Below are 22,319 nucleotides of genomic sequence, written 5' to 3'. Positions count from 1 at the left end.
TAATATTTAATTAAATATTTAGGCAATGATAGTCCTTTGTACAGATACAAGGTTAGCTGACTTATTTTATGAGAGAGTTGAACAAAGTGGAAGGCCTGTTAAGAAAGCAATATATCTGAGGCTGGGTATGTTGGCTCATGCCTGTAATCCCAGCACTTTGGGAGGCCAAGGCGGGAATACAGCTTGACCCCAGGAATTTGAGATCAGCTTCAACATAGTGAGACCCCTTCTCTACCAAAAATTAAAAAAAAAAAAAAAAAAAAAGAGAGAAAAAAATTAGCCAGGCATGGTGGCACACACCTGTGGTCCCAGCTACTTAGGAGGCTGAGGTGGAAGGATCACTTGAGCCTAGGAGGCTGAGGCTGCAGTGAGCCATGACTGCACCACGGCACTCCAGCCTGAGTGACAGAGTGAGACCTTGTCTCAAAAACAAACAATAGCAAAAAAGAGAGTAATATATTCGAGCAGAGTTTATAGTTAAGAAAATGCAGATAATCATGAAGATTCCACAGCAAGCCTCTACACAGTTAATTTTTTAAAGTTCCTATTTCATGTCTTACATATATATATACTGAAATCGTCCATGGAAGGTGACCTACATTTTCTTTCCAGTGCTCAGATCAACCTGGAGAAAGATCATTAGCTTCTGATTTTACTGTTGCTGGCTGGACAAGTTTGAAATCATATCCTTAGGGGACATCTAGACTTGGGGAAGTGACGTGGGAAAGTGGCCTCATCACACACCTAGGGAAAGCTCTGAGAGCTCTGGGCTGGGAAAGAGCTTTCTTGTGTACACACCTGCTCCATGTGCCAGGGCCTTGGTGTGCACAGACAATATTGAAGTGATTCATAGTTCAACCGTGTTGAGTCACTCTGAAAACTCAAAGAAAGTGCTGAGATGCATCAGGAAAGGAAAGCATGATGTGGCCCGGCTCAGTGTTCTCAGAGAGGCAGTAAACACAGTACAAGCTGGGAGGAAAGAAATCACAAACTTTCGGACACACTCAAGGACATGAAGGCAATGAAGCAAGTAGGACTCTCCATTCCTTAATTTTCATCCCTTCTCTATCTTAGGGCAAGCAGATTGTGTGAAATGTCTGATAAACCAAGAAATCGGCTTCTTACCAGCATTCTGTGAGCTCCTGATGCAGCGAAGACGTATCCCTCTCTTGAGAAAATAGGCTGTGATTTGAAAGCCATAACCTGTAAAGTGAAAGGGAATATCACACTAAGTTAAAAGTTTGTTTGCCACTAAATCTCAGGTTCGGCCCGGTGCCTGCCATATAAGATGCATTCAGTAATTATTTAGTAAATGAGGCTGCGCACGGTGACTCACGCCTGTAATCTCAACACTTTGGAAGGCCAAGGCAGGCGGATCACTTGAGGTCAGATGTTCGAGACCAGCCTGGCCACCACAGTGAAACCCTGTCTCTATTAAAAATACAAAAACTAGCCGGGTGAGGTGGCGGGCACCTGTAATCCCAGCTACTCAGGAGGCTAAGGCAGAAGAATTGTTTGAACCTGGGAAGTGGAGGTTGTAGTGAGCTAAGATCACTGCACTGTAGCCTGGGTGACAGAGTGAGACTCTATCTAAAATAATAATAATTACTAAACAAAAGAATAAAGGAATTAACAGAGGGCTTCTCTTGAGAGGTAAGGGTAAACATTACTATCTTGCCTCTTCCAGGAGGCCTGACTATGACGCCTGGCATAGTCCCTACTCCCTGAAGTGTCTCAGCTACTTCAACTGTAAAATGAAATAAATGAAGAGGTCTAATGTGCCTGAAAATTAGAACTTTCAGATGGGATAATTCAATTGGAGCTTGCAAATAGATCTTAGCCACCTTCTGATACTCACTGCTTATTAGCTCATAAAAAGAAGCAGTTCATACCTATTTGAGCATGGATGTATTTTGCCTATAAATAAATTAATTCAAATATGTCAAAATCTTTATATAGAATGAGATGAAAAGAAATGTGACATGAGTAAAAAACTAATTTCTCCAACTCACCAGAGTGGCCTAAGTGAAAGAGACAGAGCATTAAGTGTTGGCAAGAATGTAGGACAACTGGAATTCTCATACGCTGCTGGCAGGAATGCAAATTGGTACAGCCACTTTGAAAAAAATGCTTGAGTATCTAAAGCTGAACTTAGGTATGAAGATGCAGTGTTCACAATAGCACTCTTCACAACAGTCTCAACCTGGAACCAATGCAAATATCCATCAACAGTAAATTTTTTAATGGGGATACAGTCACACACTGAAATACTATATTGCCTCTAAAAATGAATGAGCTACAGTTACAGGTAATAACAGAAATACATCTCACAAACATAATGTTACATGAAAGAAGCCTGACCCCCAAGAGTAAATGCCATGTGTGAAAATGGAGACATTATCATTCATCTTACAGGGTGGCAACAGATTTTCAGATGGGTCACAGAAAGTGCCAGCTTAATTCCTTCCTCCCTCCCTTCCTCCTCTCTTCTGGCTTCCCTCCAGGTATAAACTACTTTATTGATGATTTTCCTAAAATCATAGTAAAACTGTTCCTGGTTATCGCAGTCAGCAGTCAAGTTATTTGGTAGAAGAATCAGAAGCAAAAGGTCCACCAGAGCAGGGTGAGGGTACCCCTGTGTCAAACTGGAGCGGCCAAGAGTTGCAGGAAGTAATCTCTAGGACTGTCAGATTCTCCAAAGTCCATGACTATGGTTGTTCTGCAATACCTTAGGTAAAGAATACAATTAAAGAAGTTTCCCCTTTCATATTCAGTATCCTTCTGACACTCCTGTAGAAAGACCCAGGACATCAGTGACCCCAGATTTGATGCTGTCTAAACAAGCGATGGTTCTGACAGAACAATTGCTTTAGTCATGCAGATTGTGCAATAACAGTGACATCTATGAAAGGATAATCTCCGGATTTACTGAGATAAAATATATTTTTTCCTAACACACTTGAAAATAGATTGCATTTCAGTCATGTGGCTTTCTTCTGCTTAAAATGTCAAACAAAATATACACATCACTGACATTACTCTGAGTGCTTTAAAACAAATATGTTATTTCTTAGGTCACTGAGAGAATGGAAGTCATTCCTACATCTGTTTATTTGTCCAACTGCTGAGGGAAGAAGTGGAATCCTTAACAATTTGCGACTCACAAACACATATAGCAAAATTTAAAAGTGTTTTTCAAGTATTAATTTATAATGCAAGTCTTCCAAAGAACTGAGAAAAAAATATATAATATCTAAGTTATTCTACCTTTGCTGACCTATAGGTCTAAGCGATTAAGATTCAGGAGGCATGTTCAAAATTTCAAAAATATTCTTCCTATACAAAATCTTTAGCAATAAAATGTTATTATCGGTCCCAGTGTGGTGCTTATACCTGTAATCTCAGTACTTTGAGGGCCCACAGTGGGAGGATTGCTTGAGGCCATGAGCTCGAGACCAGCCTTCGAAACATACTGAGACCCCACCTCCATTCAAAAAATACAAAAAAACATTAGCTGGGCATGGTGGTACATGTCTGTAGTCCCAGCTACTCAGGGGGCTGAGGCAGGAGGATTGCTTGAGTTTAGAACTTCAAGGCTGCAGTGAGCTATGATCACCACTGTACTGCAGCCTGGGCGACAAAGCAAGATCCTATCTTAAAAAAAAAAAAAAAATTATCAGGAAGGGGCTACATCTGAAGTTGACCATGAAAGCTACAGTTTTGAGTCCAGGAAGCCTGGTATCTGAAGATACTATTTGAGTGATAACTAAATCCTATTTGGACTGCTGAACAATCAAGTCTCAGTATGACACTTTCTCCTATAGAAAAAGAAAGCAGTAAAAGGCAGATTTCAAGTGATTTGTTACGGAAATTAGTAGGAGAAATTAGTTTATTGAAACCTTGACCCCTACACCTCCCACCCCTAGGACAGAACTAGGTTAAAAGGAATCATTTCTAAATGGCATATTGTTATTAGTGGTTTCAGTGGAAAACCTGCTCAAATGGCACCTACAAGAGAAATGGCAAGTTTAACACGTAAAAAAGATTTGCACCTGCTTAGTCCAAATTCCACTGGTCATATGAAACTTTATTGTTTAATGAGAAACTTAAGGAGAGATTAAACACAAAAGGTACTATGTCAGTTCTTATGGCAAACTAAATTTGATATACAAACAGAGAAAAGTATTGGTGCTTGAAACATACTGAACTGAAATGCTCAGGAAGATGTATTCCATTTATTTATAGATAACAGGCAATGATAAAGACTACATTCTTATCTTTGCTCTTAATGAAATCGCCTTCACAGAGTTCAGGAAGCCACTGAGATTTTGTACTTACCCAGGGCTAAAGCAAAGCTCCACTACTCTCTAAAGCTAAACAGCAATTTGGCAAAGAATCCAAGAGGCCTTTTGCTTTTCCTACTTGGGGCACTAGCTCCCAGCTTGTTATGCCGGCATTTTAAATGCAGAAAACTTGTCAGTAGAGCAAATGGAAATCATAAAGTGATCATCTTCTCCTTTGAAAACTACTGGATGACCGTATTAAGAGTATAAGGCACTTGCAAATCACATTTCAGTATGCCTGTTTTCTTGCTGGCGATTGTGGTCCTCCTAAATCTGAGAAGGCTGTCTTTAGACACAAGAAGAGACCTGGGTTAGAGGGAGAGAAAGCTTTGCAATAGAAACATCTTACCACCAGGCGTCTGTGGATATGTGCATTTCCAGAAACAATTGTTATTTTTATTTTTGAATTGCTTAATGTAACACAATCATCTAGTTTCAGCAAGATCCCATCTTCTCCCCTGGCCCCCAAGCAGCCTCAAAAGTCTCCAGTTCTTGTGCCACCATTTGCTCTCTGTATGTCGTAAAAAGCTGTTGTACTTCTCCCTATCCTTCTACAAACAACCTCCAAAGCGGCAATGAAGCCTCAAATGATTACTTTTTACCACACTAACTTTCTTCTGGCTTACCTAAGTTGTTCATCAAAAACTATTAAGTCTCTTAAAAAAAAAAAAATGGGGAGGTGATCAGTAATGCTTATGAAAGAAAGAAAGGACAAATGAGTCCTGCTACTATTTTATTTCATATTCTGTCTAAAATAAGCTGCTCCAAAATGGCTGTACTAGAAATTTGCAGTCTTCATAAACAGAAAGGCAAAAATTACGACAAAAAAACTCAAATATGAGTTGAACAAATTCCATCCTGGCTTAGCAAGGCAGTAGATTAGTTTCAAGTAGTACCGTGCTCCAATGAGTAATGGTTTTAAGGGAGGGGTCATTTATTTGGGTTGTTACAGTTCACAGTCCCAAGACACTGAGAGCAAATATTCAATGAGAGATTTTTACTGTAAAACTATCCAGCCTCACTTGTTTTCCAGGGGATTCATAGCCAAGGCGACTTGAGCTTCCCCACAGCTGCCAAGGGGAGTCTGTGGTCTGGTGCGTAACAGTGGGAAGCCCTCTCCCACAGCTATTACAGGACCATTCATGGAGGAGCCTGGGAAAATGCCTCTATGTGGCTTGGTGAGCCATCAGGACCTCTGGGCAGGTGAACTCTACTTCACTGTGGACCCCACCCACCACCTGTGTGGCTCTCTTCCAGCAAAGCCTCCTCCCAAACTACAAAGCAGGTTCAGGAAGACCTACGATGCCCCTCAGTACTTCTCTCCCTGAGATGACTCCTTCATTATTATCACCACTTAGATAATCTGAAACATTTCAAACATTCAGGAAATTAGAAAAAGGTCAGGAACATCCCAAAACCCACCATCTAGATTCAATAATAGTTAATATTTTGCCTTATTTCATATACATATTTTATAAACTCTTTCAAAGTAGACATCATGAAACCTTACCCCTAAACATGTGAGCATAGCTCTTGAGCAACAAGGAAATCTTCCTTCATCACCACGACACTATTATTACAACTGAGTATGACATTATCGATCAAATAACCATCTATATTCAAATTTCTCCATTGTCCCAAAATGTGTATCACTGATCTGATTTTCCTTTGAATCGGATCCAACCAAAGATCATGGATTTTAAGAGATGTATTTGCTTACATCTTCTTTAATCTAAAATAATCTCCCTTTACCTTTTAAAAAAAGAACTCTGAACTTTGGAAGAGGATCAGGCTAGTTGTGTTATAGAACAAACCCACTGTACATTTGATTTTTTTTTTTTTTGAGACAGGGTCTTGCTCTGTTGCCCAGGCTGGAGTGCAGTGGTACAATCATGACTCATTGCAGCCTCAACCTCCCAGGCTCAGGTGGTTCTCTCACTTCAACCTCCTGAGTAGCTAGGACCACAGGTGCATGCTACCATACCCATTTCAGTTTTAAAATTATTTTTAGAGACAGGGTCCCTCTATGTTGCCAAGGTTAGTCTTGAACTCCTGGGCTCAAGTGATCCTGCTGCCTGAGCCTCCCAAAATGCTGAGATTACAGGTGTGAGCCACTGAACCCAGCTAATTTTTTTTTTTTAACCTAAGTTGCCTAAACACAAAATGTCAACCTGTAAGCTCTTTTAAAATGCCAGTCATTTATTAATTTTGACTTCTCCTTTAACTGCTTTAGGAAATTACAGGTTCAAACTAAAGTTATAATGACAATGCAAAGACTGGCATACAGATGACTTGAAAATTTGGTCCTAATGATAATTTCAAAGAAATCAAATTATGAATTTGTAGACACTTGAAATTTTGGTGAAGATAAGCTTACTTAGGTAGGTTGGATAGTGGTCTGATATTTGCTTTAAGAAAGGGCACTTTGTCACAATCAGATTACTATATGCTAACCTGGAAGCAGCTCTGCATTGCACGCCAGTTCAGACATGTGACTGTTTCCAGTCTGAAGTCATGAGTCAGTTCTCAAGTTCGGTTGTGATTTAATAAGAGGACAGGAAGAAAGAGGCTGATACCAACTGAGTACTGACAGTATCTTGGGTATTAGACTAGACTAGGAACATACAACATATTTAAAAGATGAAGAGGCCAGGCGCGGTGGCCCTCACCTGTAATCCCAGCACTTTGGGAGGCCAAAGTGGGCAGATCACGACGTCAGAAGATTGAGACCATCCTGGCTCACATGGTGAAACCCTGTCTCTACTAAAAATACAAAAAAATAGCCGGGCATGGTGGCATGCGCCTGTAGTGTAGTTCCAGCTCGTTGGGAGGCTGAGGCAGGAGAATCGCTTGAACCCGGAAGGCAGAGGTTGCAGTGAGCCGAGATCACACCACTGCACTCCAGCCTGGGCAACAGAGCAAGACTCCATCTCAAAAAAAAAAAAAAAAGAAAAAAGAAAAAAAATGTGTGCTTTCAAGCTATCTCATTAAGGAAAAATGAAGTTGTAACTCTTTACATTCCAAACTGTGTCACTCAGAAAGTTGCACTTTGTCCTTATCAAAAGGCCTAGGGTAGAAAGGGTAGGGAAACCATGAGTTTGATGCTGTCACTTCAAACATGAAGACAGACTAAGTATGAGATGTGGCCTGTGAAAAAGCCTTGATGGGGCCTTTGGAAACATGTTATAGGTCCAAGTGTGACCTCCTCTATTGCTGGTGATGGATGGGGTTGGAGGAAGGGGTTATTCTGTAGGAGGTGAAAACCAAGGGTTCTGTCACAAGTTTAGGAATATACATACAGGATCCTAGTCTAAGACCACAACTGGGAAACAATTTGGGTGGGTAAGTGGAATATTTGATCCTAGGCTAAAAATTTCACTTATTATCCAAGACATTTAGAGATTCCAAAAAGGTTCCCTTGAGATAACATTTCATGTCCCTAAATAAGGACAGTACTAGACTCTGAGTCACAAAAAAGCTATGTCTATTTAATGCCAAAACAAACGGGGCATGAAATGTTTCATGAAAAAAAATAAAACTGTGAAAAAATAATTATTTATAAAATAATTCTTTGGAGCTGAATTTATTTAGAGAAAAACACACATTTTCTACCTGTCACCCTTTTGACTTTGTAGGTAATGCCAGAGGACACATGTGCTACAAATTTCATTTTCTATGGGATCCATCAGAGATTGTTAACATGGAATAAGAAAGCTTTTCAGAGGAGACAAAAATTTACAATACAACAAATTGAGAAATTATCACTTCAGATTTCTTCCCCATATTGCTTTTCCACTTTTTTGTTTATTACAAAAATGCCCTTAACATTAAATATGAAAACCATGTTCGGATAACACACAAACATAGATGAAATGAGCATAGATGAAATGATATTCAAAACTCTGGTTCCCACAATCATAACTCTGCCAGGCCATGCATAATGATAAGAATAATATAATACTGTGTAGTTATAAAACTCAAAGTTCTCTTTAAAACCCTTCACTCGTCTTTAAATAACTATACATAAAAGAAACAGAGATTTTAATAAGCCTTCTAAATGAGGTAGCTGGTTGTTTGAACTGTTCGCTTTTTAAGCAAGCCCCTCTGCAATAGATTTCAAATTTCCTGTGCCTACAGAGGAACACCAGATGAAGCATACCCTCTGTGGTCTCCCTGTCTTGCAGGGGGTCCATTTCAACTCTGAGATTCTAGATCACGTGCAACGAGAAAAAGAGTTCACGAACCACTGGACTATTCTAACAGGATCATGGACCTAAAAGACAAGAAACAACCTTGGGAAGTCTCCTAGTTCATTTCCTGTTTGTCAGCTAGGACCACATTAAAACCATCTTTTAAAAACAACACCAAAATGCAGAGCGAGAAGATGCTATACCTACCTATGTGCCACTTTATCTGTCCTTTATATGAACTGAGGTTGCAAACTTAATGCCTAAGGGGTAAGACAGGTAACAGGAAAAGGGCTGGGTTCTGACTGGAAAACTGGAGAGAGCTCAGGACTTATTTAAAGGGGACAGCAGTGATTTTCAAAACCAACCATCAGCTGCCATCAGAAACTAGGGCACAGGGATACCAGAAAAGCTGGAAATCCAAGTTTTTATGTGGAATCTCTTCAAATTTTAACTCTGCAAACAATTCAAACTTTTAAAATATATTGTGTGGTCCAAATAATATGTCTCTGAGAGCCAATGTAGCTTTCTATTGTCAGTTTGCAATCTCTAACCTAAATTCCTCACACTTCAGTTGAAATTCTTTTTTGTGTGTTTTCGGCAGAACTAAAGGAAAGCTGGCCACTACCGAATGCTTGAAGATAGGTATTCAGTTTCAATTTAGTTATTTATTCTAAGCTAAATAAACCCAGGTCCTTAACCTTACTAAACAGGGCATGTTTTTCTACATTAAAATCATCTTTCTGACTCTTAAGTCTGACATTAAAGATACTCAGCCGGGCGTGGTAGCTCACACCTGTAATTCTAGCACTTTGAGAGGCCGAGGCGAGTGGATTGCCTGAGCTCAGGAGTTTGAGACCAGCCTGAGCCACACAGCGAAACCCCATCTCTACTAAAATACAAAAAATTAGCCGGGTGTGGCGGCATGCTCCTATAATCCCAGCTACTCAGAAGGCTGAGGCAGAAGAATTGCTAGAACCCGGGAGGCAGAGATTGCAGTCAGCCGAGATTGCGCCACTGCACTCCAGCCTGGGCGACAGAGCAAGACTCTGTCCCTAAAAATAACATAACAACATAACATAACATAACATAACATAACATAACATAACATAACATGACATGATACTCAGTTAAGGGTTTGACTCAATATGGGGGAAAATTAAAAGATTATATAATTTTAGAAATAATTGTATAAATGTATGGGATCTGCATTAAAAATTACAAAGCTTTCATTAATTAATTAGGAAAAGGTCTTGAAAAGATTAATATGACATGTTCTCAACTGGAAGGGCTGACCATCATAAAGATGTGAATTGTTCCCATATTTATTTAACAAATATGTACCGAATACCTATTATGTACCAGACAATTCCAGTCAAATATCACAATGAAACTGTTATTTTGTACATGTGTAAGGGGAGGAGGCAGTTTAGAAGTTGCAAAAAATAATGCTAAATTTAATCTAAAAGACAAGAATAGTTAAAAAAAATTCAAAGTAAAAAAATGTTTGTTTCTAATTAAAAGTAACATAGACTCAATGTATTTTTAAAAATCTAGACCAAAAAAAGTGTAAAAAGAAATGAATCTTCAACAATCCGACCACCCAGAGACCTCTGTCACTTCGATTTTTGCTATCTTCTAGGTCTGTTCTCAAAATATATAATCACATATACTTTTACTTCTTTCTACAAAAAAGAAATCATATGATTAATGTTGTTTTATAAACTGATTTTAAAAACCTCAGTGCTATGAACATTTACTTTGTGTATGATACCATTTAGAAATCCATTTTTATTATTTCCCAAATGAATAATAAATTGAATATTCAACAGAAGATTCCCACTGATCCCTGGTTGCCAGTTCTGTCATACACAGACCTCTCTTTCTGACTCCCTTTATTCCATTGGCTTATCATCAGTCAGTTAACACTATGTTAATTACCTGAGTTTTATTTATAAAAAATCTTAATCTAGTAGGGCAATTTCCTCTCCTGACTCCCAACATTATTTTTCTTCTCCATCAGGAGTACTTGAAGTTATTCCTGGCCTTTTATCTTTTTATTAGCCTGTCCAGTTGCATGAAAAGTCCTTTCGGGGTTGGATTAGAAAGACCTTGAACGTATAGATCAATTTGGAGAAAATGAACATCTTTATGATAATGAGACTTCCCATACATTTGACATGGTAAATCTAATTATTTTTAAGAACTTATTTAATATCTTTGAATAAAGTTTTTTTAGTGTTGTCATGTAAATGTTATCTCCTAAAAACTACATTTTTTATTTATTAAAAACTACATTTTTTTCTTTCTTTTTTTTTTTGAGACAGAGTCTTGCTCTGTCGCCCAGGCTGGAGTGCATTGGCCGGATCTCAGCTCACTGCAAGCTCCGCCTCCCGGGTTTATGCCATTCTCCTGCCTCAGCCTCCCGAGTAGCTGGGACTACAGGTGCCCGCCACGGCCCAGCTAGTTTTTTTTGTATTTTTTTTAGTAGAGACAGGGTTTCACCATGTTAGCCAGGATGGTCTCGATCTCCTGACCTCGTGATCCGCCCAAAAACTACATTTTTAAACTGCCTGCTGTTGTAACTGACTTCTATATGTTGTCAGCTGAAATGCCTATTAAATCTTTTTTCCCCACCTTTATTGGGGTATAATTGACAAATAAAAGTTGTATACCTGTAAGGTGTAGAATATGATGATTTGATAAATGTATCCATTGTGAAATGATTACCACAATCAGGCTAATTAACACAACTATCACCTCATATAGTTTTCTCTCTTTTTCTTGCAGTGAGAACATTTAAAGATCTCTCCAACCAAATTTCAAGTATACAATGATAGGCCTCACAGGGTACATTAGATTCCCCAGAACTTCTTCACCTTATAACTGATAGTTTGTGTCCTTTGCCCAACATCTCCCCTTCCTTCCCTCATTGACCCTTTCCCCCAGCCAGACTCTGTCCCCACCCCTGCCTCTGGCAACCATCATTCTACTCTCTGCTTTTATGAATTAGGCTTTTTTAGATTCTACATACAAGTGAGATCACACAGTATTTGTCTTTCTATGTTTGACTTACTTCACGTAGCATAATGTACTCCAGGTTCATCAGTGTTGACACAAATAGTAGGATTTGCTTCTTTTTTTATGGCTGAATAATGTCCATTGTATATATACAGCACATTTTTAAAGATGCTAATTTCATTTCCTTTGTATGTATACCCAGAAGTGAGACTGCTGGATCATATGGTAATTCTGTTTTTACTTTTCTGAAGAGTCTCCATACTGTTTTCTTTAATGGCTATACTAATTTACACTCCCATCAAAATTACACAAGGGTTCCCTTTTCTCCACACCTTCACCAATACTTGTTATCTCTTTTTATAATAGCCATTCTAAGAGGTGTGCGATATCTCACTGTGATCATAATGTACATTTCCTGATGAAAAATTACGTTAAGTACCTTTCCATATACCTGTTTACAATTGTATGTTTTCTTTGGGAAAATATCTATTTAGGTCCTTCTCCCATTTTCGATTGGGTTTTTAATTTAGTTGTTTTCTTTCTTCCTTTTCCTTTTTTTTTTTTTTTTTTTTTGCTATTGAGTTGTATGAGTTCCTTAATATTTGGATATTAGTCCCTTATCAGCTATATGGGCTTGCAAATATTTATGCCATTCTATAGGTTACCTTTTCATTTTGTTGATTGTTTCCTTTGCTGCACAGAAATTTTTAGTTTGATATAGTTGCTTTTGTTACCTGTCTTTTGGGGTCATACCCAAAAAAATCATTGTCAGGACCAACGTCAAGGAGCCATTTCCCAACGTCTTCTACTAGGAGTTTTATGGTTTCACGTTTCACATTTAAGACTTTAATATATTTTAATTTTTGTGTATGGTATACGATAAAGATACAAGTTCATTCTTTTGCATATGGATATCCAGTTTACCCAGAACCATTTACTGAAGAGACTACTCTTTCCCCATTTTGCATTTTTGGTGCCCCTGTCAAAGAATAGTTGGCCATATACACGAGTTTATTTCTAGGCTCTCTATTTTGTTCTGTTGATCTAGGGTCCATTTTTATGCCAGTGCTATTCTGTTTTGCTTGCTATAGCTTTGTTTTAAATTTGAGTAATTTGTATGTATATCTATTTTAGACTTTTCTGCATATACAATCATACCATGTACTAAAAAAGGGACTTTTCTTCATCTCCAATTTTTTCACCTGTATATTTTTTTCCTCTTTTATTCTTTGGGCTGGAACTCCTCCATTAGAGTGTTGAATACTGCTGCTGGTAGGCATCTTTTGGTGCTCCTTATTATAAAGCTAACACTGTTAATGTTTCACTCACTACTGAGAACATTTGTCATAGCCTTTTTGTAGACATATTCCTAATTTTCTAAGAATTTTTATTATAAATAGTGGTTGCTTTTTCTGTACCTTGTACAATTGTTATATGCATTGCTCTTCTTTAATTTATTAATGTTGTAAATATTACAAATTGACTTTTAATGCTGAGCCAACTTTGTATGATACCATGATTTTGTTTTCTACATTGCCAAATTTGGCTTGCTAATATTTAGTTTAGGATTTCTGCTTTTATATTTGAGTGAGATTGACCTGTAATTTTCTTCTCTTTTATTATCCTGGTTTTTTCTTTTCTTTTCTGATCCTAGTTTTTAGTGTCAAGTTATACTAACCTCATAAAATGAATAGGAAATGTTAATGTTTATTCAACTACATAAAACTGGAGTTACCTAGTTCTTAAATTTTGGGGAGAACTATTCTGGTAAAATATCTAGACTTGGTGCTTTCTTTTTTAATCAGTGGTTTAAATTCTTTAATAGAGTCTATTCAGGGTTTATATTTATTCTCAGCTCAGATTAACAATTTATATTTTTCTATGAATTTTTCTATTTCACCTTAGTTTTCAAATTTATTAGCATGAAGTTGTTCTTAATAGTCTTTCATTATTTTAATTTCCACCTAATTTAATTGTCTTTTTTTCATTACTAATATTTCTATTCCTAACCTAATTATGTCTTTTTTTCATTACTAATACTTCTATTCCCAATATTTCTTTTCACGTTTTTTCCCTCTTTATCATAAATTACTGCATACCTATCATTAACAAGCTGTTAAGCCAAAATTAGCAAGAAACCATTAGTCTAGGGTTGTTTCTGTACCAGGAACCCTTACATAAATGAACAAACCAAAACTTAACTTAGAGGCATTCCTTGTGACTGATTAATTTTGAATGGAGCTTCAGCCAATCGCAGATAACCAACTAGCAAATTCGTTACATTAACTAGGGACTTCCTATTGAACCATATCCAAATAAGGCAAATGCCTAGATACAACCAATCAAGTAATTTCTTTATTTTGCCTCCACATTCAGCCTAGGAAAGCCCACTGCCCATACTGCTGGAACGGAGCTCTCAGAATCTCTTGCGGATTTGAGTGTTGCCTGATTCATGAATTGTTATTTGCTCAAATAAACTGTTATATTTATTTTGTCTAAAGTTTTTCTTTTAACAAAGTCAAGTGGGAGAAGGCAAGGATCATCAGTAGCCATAGGACTAATGAGAGAGAGACACAGTCAAGGGACACTTTAGAGATAAAAATCAGAGACAGGCTTAGTTGTTAATGAAACGTGTTCAGAGAAGAGTGATGACAATGACAATATTTTTTAACTTTGTTGACTACATGAGTGGTAGCTTCCTAAGGAACAGAGAGGATAGGTAGACTTGGTAAGATAATAAAGCAAGTTTTGGAGATGAGGATCAGTGAGATTTCTAGGTGAAGCTGTTTGGAAAGCCAATAGAAATAAGGTGTGCAGTGGCTGGGTGTGGTGGCTCATGACTGTAATTCCAGTATTTTTGGAGGCCGAGGCAGATGGATCACCTGAGGTTAGGAGTTCGAGACCAGCCTGACCAATATGGTGAAACCCTGTCTCTACTAAAAATATAAAAATTAGCCAGGTGTGGTGGTGTGCAACTGTAGTCCCAGCTACTCAGGAGGGAGGCTGAGGCAGGAGAATTGCTTGAACCCCGGTGACAGAGGTTGCAGTGAGCCGAGATTGCGCCACTGCGCTCCATCCAGCCTGGGTGACAGAGTGAGACTCTGTCTCAAAAAAAGAAAGAAGGAAAGGAAAGAAAAGGGGAAAGGGGAAAGGAATAATGGAAAAGGGGAAAGGGGGAAGGAATAACGGGAAAGGGGAAAGGGGAAAGGAAAAGGAAAAGGGTGGAGTTCAGTGGAAAAGTCACGGCTGCAGATCTACTGAAGCAACTCTGGCTAAAGGGAAGAAAAGCCCATGGCAGAGCATGTCAAGTGAGAGATCAAAGGGCAAGGGCAAGGGCAGGACCACTGCTCAAGAGTCAGCAGAGAAAGAGGAGCCCACATGGAGTAGTTAGACCAGAAGAAGGCCAGCCACCACAGTCAAGTCTTGGAAAAGAGAGTTGAAAGATCAAATGCCAGAGAACATTAGTGACAGCAGAAATAGAACAAAATACTCAGCTGGCAACTGAGAGGTGATTGGCAGCATTTCGGAGGTAGCTGCAGGGTGGAAGAATAAATGAGAGTATGAAAGAAGACACAAAACACACACATCTGTTCTGGGAACTCTGCAAAGATGAGAAGCAGAAAACACAGGAGCTTCAGGGGGAAACATTAAACTAAAGAAAGATCACCGTGTTTCTTCTTTCATGTCACACTCCTGTTTTTGTTTCCCAGTTCCATGCTTGCTTGCTTTCTGCCTTTTCTTTTTAAGTAGTCTGTTTTCTATTCTACATTTTCTATTCAGCATTTGTCTGTAACAAACATTCCTCTTAATTTTGTCACAGTCATTTGGAATTTCTACCCCATTTACAAGGTACTAGGTCTTTTACCCATTTTTGATGCATTCGCTCAAGTTATGGATGAAAACACTAAATATTCCTAAAACTTATCATCTCTTCTACTTCTTCCAGTTATTAAATAATCCACTATCAAGCTCAAATAAACATCTATGTACTAGTCTAGGGTCTTTCCGATTCCCAGTCATGAGTCCACTGCCCATATCTAAATCACTCGGGAAATTTGAATCTCCAAGGCTGAGGTCTTTTCCAACCATACAGATTCCTGGATCCCCATGCCCAGAGAACCTGGGGTGAGAGCCAGAGAACTACATTCTTTTTAAAGAGCTCCAGGGAATTCTGATGCTCAGACAGGTCTGGAAGTTACTGCTCTAAATCTTATTTTGTTGATTTACTGGTATGTTATAATGAAATTAGTAGTGAGAGTCTTATTAGAGTAATGGTAGTGCTCTGCAGAGTTCTTAGAAGACAAAAACAAAATGTAAGTTCTGTCAGTGAATATAAGAGATTAACCTAGTTCTTTAAACACAAACAGGCCTTTAGCTGGACTCTATAGCAACAATGAAGAGGCAAGGGGAGAGAGCTAATTTCTAAGGCACTCAAGGCCTAAACTACTGAAGCAATTTATGAGAAGCCAATGCATATTAGCTCAACTATTATCACTCCTCCAGAGAATTTAAATGAACAGATCTCATGCCTTTTTTTGTTTTCTTTTCTTTCTTTATTTTTGTTTTAACTACCTGCTGATTTGCGTTTTCATAGGAAAAAAACCCCACCATATATATGCTTTTTATTTTTATCTCCTATTATACAAGTCCTTAAGAGTTCACATAAGATGTATATTGGGCAGATATGTAAGCCTTATGATGATAGGTATGCAATAACTTACAATCATTTTAATTAAGGTCCTCAATTAGATCTTACATAGACTCAGATTTAAAAAGGAACTATGTATACTAACACCCAGGTTTTATTTTGAAACATTACCTCAATATATTTACCTTAATTGCCTGAATTAGGCAAAGTTTCAGAAGATTACATAAAGGAGTCTTTTATTTTATTTTTAATTTAATTAATTAATTAATTAATTTATTTATTTATTTTTGAGACACAGTTTCGCTCTTTTTGCCCAGGCTGGAGTACAATGGCGCAATCTCAGCTCACTGCAACCTCCGCCTCCTGGGTTCAAGCGATTCTCCTGCCTCAGTCTCCCAAGTAGCTGGGATTACAGGCATGCACCACCATGCCTGGATAATTTTTGTATTTTTAGTAGAGACAGGGTTTCTCCATGTTGGTCAGGCTGGTCTTGAACTCCCGACCTCAGGTGATCCGCCCGCCTCAGCCTCCCAATGTGCTGGGATTACAGGCATGAGCCACCGTGCCCGGCCACAAGTCTTTTAAATTTTGTTTTGCTTAAACAGTATTTACTAGTAATATAAATACCTAATGAACAAATCTAAAATACTGATTAATTTTAAAAATCATAAAAAGCTCCATTTTCATTGTATATACATTGTTAGCATGAAATTAGAAGGGATACAACCAGAAATCATGTGCTGCCAGATGAGATGCAATAGAAAAAACACCCACCTCCCACAAAGTATTCTCACACAAGGGACCCAAGCCTCATCAGGCCTGTGATTCTAACCACCAATCTACAGAAAATATAAGGGGCTGGAAGAGGCAGGCTAATTCCACCATCCAGATGCGGCCAGCCAAATCCAAATGTGGGAAATTCCAGAGGACATTTGACCCACTTTCTTAAATAAACAGATAGAAAAAAAACTGGGGAGGGGGGGTTCCTATAGGTTAAAGGAGGTGTTCTTCTATGATAAAGAGAATCAACCGAGTGCAATGAATGTGCACACCAACCTTGTTCGGACCCTGAATAGAACAATTCAACTACAAAAGAACTGAAGAGACATTCAGATAAATCTGAAGATGGACTAGATACTTGATGACATTACTTTATTGTCTTTAACGGCGCTTTTAACATTTTAAAAATCACTTCTCTTTTAGAGTTATGTATATTGAATCATTTATATATAAAATTAAATGACATCCAGGATCTACTTTAAAATAGTTGGGGGAGGAGGGAATAGATGAGCATATAAATGAAATAACATTCTCTATATGCTGTTTAAAACTGGGATGCTGACGACAGATAAGTGGGGGTTCATTACATGATTCTATTTTTGTATGTATTTGAAATTTCTGATGTTTTAAAAACTGAAAGTATTCTTTTAAAGAAGATTTCTTTGTAAAAAAGAAATACCATCATGAAAATATTCAAGGCCTTTAAAGATGATACATTTTTTCTTCTAAATATTTATATTAATATAGACCTTCCTCCAAAGTCTCAGAACATAAATCATATTAAAGCTTGCTTTTATACATAATTTCCTAAACATGAAAATAACATTTTACAAGGAAGGCAAAAGCATCTTTTATTATGTTGTGAACTATAACTATAATGTTTAGAATAATTTTTCTAAGTAGATAACAATTTAAAGGAAATCTAAACAAAAATGATCTAATAGGTGATTGTAAAGCTCTTACCTTCCTTAAGCTTAAATTATCATACCATTGTAAAATAAGAACAATAACTTCACCTTGAGATTTTTCAACTAGTGGCCCAAGATGAAAATACAGATTTATAGATACATAGTTATAGACACATATATGCATATTTTGCAGAGTCAACCCACATTACCAACCTGTTAAGCATGGAATAGAAAGCGCATCATTCTATAAAAATATCGCCTGGTAGTAAAAAGGGCTCATCTCTAAAAGCTGAATTGGGGAAATCTGAGAGAGAGTAAGATAAAGGAAACCTTACTGCTAAAAACATAGAATGCAGGTTTAAAAAAACGGTTTAAATATGTAACCCAAGCAAAATGGAAATATCAAGGAAATACCAGGAACAGAGGGAATTTAAAATAAGAGTAGGAAGCCAATAGACTGACACTCTAATGGCCTATGGAGAAGTGTCAGATCAGGTGTCTGGGAAGGTCTAAAGCTGCATCCTGCCTGTATCCTGCCACCTCTCCAAGATCCTGGTCCCCACTCACTGACAGGAGTACACACAGCCCTGTCATTCCATGAAAACTTCACTTTCCTTTTATTTACATATTTTTCCTTTTGTGGCACACTAAGAATTCACCATTCCCTGGGGCCTCACAAAAGCCCATAGCATTTTATTATGCCACATTTCCCAGCTTCCTGGAGATCCACCCCACAGAATCACTTTCCATCACTGTCCTTCCACTGGTACAAATGCAAATATTTTCAAGGCATTACTCAGCTCAGTCACCCCACTTCAGGTGAAGATGTTTCCAGTTACAGGCAGCTTTGATGGTGGGCAGTGGCGTGATCATAGCTCACTGCAGCCTCAAACTTCTGGGCTCAAGCAATCCTCCTGCCTCAGTCTCCCAAGCAACTAGGACTCCAGTTTGCACACCACCACACTCAGCTAATTAAAACAAAAATTATTTTGTAGAGATGGGGTATCACTATGTTGCCCAGGCTGGTCTTGAACTCCTGCTCTCAAATGATCTTCCTGCCCTGGCCTCACAAAGTGTTAGGATTACAGGTGTGAGCCATCGCACCTGGCCTCTCCCTTTGTTTTACTAGAAAGTCCACATGGTGTGAGATTTTCCACCTGGCATTTGCAAATACTTGATACTTTACAGTGCTTTGGGGTCTCTGAAAGAGGATCCTGGAGAAAGCTCTGAGTTATAAAACAATATCCACACAATCAAGGGTAAGAATACACTACATCTTGTTCAAACTCAGGCACGTTCTGTCTCTCTCTTTTCTTCCTGGACTTGTGCGTTTCACTGGTTTGCTAGGTTTGTCTTCATCTTTTCTCAGTGGCAGACGTCTCCCACCAACTCTCATCTCTAAGGTTCTGCATGAAGTCAAATATCACTACTTTTCAGGGTTTTCTCAATACCAGCCCTGCCCACACCCCCTGCCATCAGCTCCCTGTCCCTCCATCTTGCCCCATGGTCTCCCCAGGCTGCTGCTGCTTTCTACCACCACCAGCAGCTTTCTACCACTTCAGCTTTCTACCACCAGCAGCTTTCCACCACTTCTGGACACACTGCTACTCTGCTTGTTTGCATCATTCAAACCCCTTCTCCATGCATTAGAGCAAGTCTCACTGTTTCTCAGCAGTTTCCTCAAAACAGCTTTTCTGGAAAAATACTTTTTTGGGGCTCAGAAAAAAAAGTTTCCTTAGAAATGGCATTAAGGCCAATGTTGCTAAATAAATCTGGGCTGCACACATTTGTCTGGAATTATATGTCAATCATTTCTATCAAATATCACATTCATGGTGAGCTATTACTGAGTTAGCAGTTTGGCAGCAAATTGGAGTATACATTTCTGTATATGTGAGGCATTCCACTAAGAAGGGATTTTACTCTTTCTTAATCTTGAAAATGATTTCAGTAGAGGAGTTCTAGGAGCCAGTATGAACAGGAAATGGTCATGCTTTTTTCATTCTGTCAAAAACCAGGTGCCTCTCAAATAGTAATAATCAAACCAGAACCATCCAACTCATGCCACTTGCACACCTACCACATATAAGGACTATGTGAGGTCCTAGGGGTGCCAACAAAAATGCTCTGCTCCTGAGGGACTCAACTGAGGGCAGAGGGAGAGACAGAGGAGTTAAAGGTAGGATGGTTACATTGTAAATGCTACTACAACAAAGGTATGCATAGGCAACTGCAATGTAAAAAACAAACAAACAAACAGAAAAGGACAAGTCTAACTAAACAAAGAGGAGTAACAAATCAAATTGGGAGGAGGGAGATCCCCAAGGATGGGAAACATTCAAGCAGAGGATTAAAGCATGAGGAGCATTCTGCTGGGACTGAGAAGCAGAGGGCACTGCATTCATATCTGTGCAAAAACACAGACAAGTTCTGTTGGCTCCTGGGAACCCTGGTAGGGTAGGCTGAGGCCTAGAGTTCAGAATAATAGAGAGAGATGGGGGACAAGCCTGGAAGGGTGAGCAAAGGAGGTTAGATTTTAACCTGGCCTCAACTCTAAAACCTGAGGGAAAGGATTCTGAATGAGAATTAAAGACCCATGAGTGCCTTCAGTCATACCCTGAGAATACTGGTAACTCACTGTGGTTTTTCTGCCTATGAAGACCTGGACTATAATGAGGATCATTTTTGTCTTCATTGATTTGGTTAAAATGGAACAATTAAAGTCAAGAAATTTGTGAAAGATTTAATTTAATCTAAATCTCTAGAGAAGACCACTGGCAAAATCAATAGTACTTTATTAATTCATTAAAATTCAGATATTTATAATAATTTAAAATCATGTTTGCACTGGCTAGGTTAAAACAGATTATTGATCCTAACCAGTAAATGCCAGTTTTGACTCTGCTGGGAAGAAAGGAAAAAAAAAAATAGTTCCATTAAAAGAATGGGAAGACAATTTTAAATTTACTACAAAGCTACAGTAATCAAGACAGTGCAGTATTGGCATATGGAAAAACATGTAGAAACAGACTTGAGGCTGGGCACGGTGGCTCATGTCTGTAATTCCAACACTTTGGGAGGTCGAGGCGGGCAGATCACATGAGGTCAGGAGTTCGACACCATGGCCATCATGGTGAAACCCCATCTCCACTAAAAATACAAAAATTAGCCGGGCATGGTGGCGGATGCCTGGAATCCCAGCTACTCAGGAGGCTGAGGTGGGAGAATCGCTTGAACCTGGGAGGCTGAGGTTGCAGTGAGCCGAGATCACACCATTGCACTTCAGTCTGGGCGACAGAGCGAGACTCTGTCTCAAAAAAGAAAAAAAAGAAAAGAAAAGAAAAGAAAAGAAAAAAGAGAAACAGAATTGAGAGTCCAGAAATAAACACTCACATTTACTGTCAACTGATTTTCAGCAAAGGTGCCAAGAAAATTAAATGAGGATAGAATAGTCTTTTCAACAAAAGGTACTTGGACAACTGGATATCCACATGGAAAAGAATAAAGTTGGACCCATAACTCATGTCATATATGAAATTAACTCAAAGTGGATCAAAGACCTGAATGTAAGAGCTAAAACTATAAAATTCCTTAAAAATTAGATGTACATTTTTATTACCTCGGATAGGGCAATGGTTTCTTAGATACGATATCAAAAGCACAACAAGAACAAAATAGATGAATTGGACATCATTAAAATTTAAAACTTTTATGTTTCAAAGGCCATCATCAAGAAAATGAAAAAGAAAATCCACAGAAGGGAAGGAAAATGTTATAAATCATATAACTGATAAGGGACTTATATCTAGAATGTTTAAAAGTACTCCCATAACTCAATAAAAAGACTAATAACCTAATCAAAAAATGGGTTCAAATCCTGAACAAACATTTATCCACAGAAGATATACAAATGACTAATAAGTACTTGAATAGATGATAACATCATTAGCCATCAGGGAAATGGAAATCAAAACCACAATGAGATTAATACTTCATACACACAGGAGAGCTATAGTCAAAAAGACAAACAGGTGTAGCTAAGGATGTGGAGAAAACGGAATCCTCATACACTGCTAGCAAGAACAGAAAATGCTGCAGCTACTTGGAAAACAGTCTGGAAGTTCGTCGATATGTTAAACATACAGGTACAAAATGACCCAGAAATGCCATTCGTAGGTATATATCCATGAGAAATAAAAACATATGTCCACTCAAAAACCTGTACACGAATACCTACAGTAGCATTATTCATCATAGCCAAATGTAGTTAACAACCCAAATGTCCATCAATTGATGAATGCACAAAATGTGGTATATCCATACCATGGAACATTATTTGTAATAAAATGAAATAAAGTACTACCGGTATGTGCTATAAAATGAATGAACCTTGAAAACATTATGCTGCGTGAAAGAAGCCAGTTATAGAGAA

At 38.2% G+C, this 22,319-nt stretch overlaps 1 protein-coding gene across 5 annotated transcripts in view; it reads right to left on the bottom strand.

Moving 5' to 3' along the window:
- The window catches only part of SLX4I (SLX4 interacting protein), a 203,531-nt gene that overhangs the window by 34,869 nt on the left and 146,343 nt on the right, over positions 1-22,319 (bottom strand). For 4 of the 5 annotated variants that reach the window (XM_011741154.3, XM_011741152.3, XM_071079663.1 and 1 more), the window contains one exon: positions 1,126-1,203. In XM_011741154.3, the coding sequence (XP_011739456.2) occupies positions 1,126-1,203 (78 nt within the window). Of the gene's footprint in view, positions 1-1,125; positions 1,204-2,012; positions 7,274-22,319 lie in introns of those variants that run through there. The other variant, XM_011741155.2, reaches the window with a different exon arrangement.

The sequence above is a fragment of the Macaca nemestrina genome, chromosome 15 (genome assembly GCF_043159975.1).
Source record: "Macaca nemestrina isolate mMacNem1 chromosome 15, mMacNem.hap1, whole genome shotgun sequence".
Classification (NCBI taxonomy): Eukaryota; Metazoa; Chordata; class Mammalia; order Primates; family Cercopithecidae; genus Macaca; species Macaca nemestrina.
The sequence above is the reverse complement of the archived record's forward strand: the minus strand, read 5'-3'. Positions and strand labels throughout refer to the sequence as shown.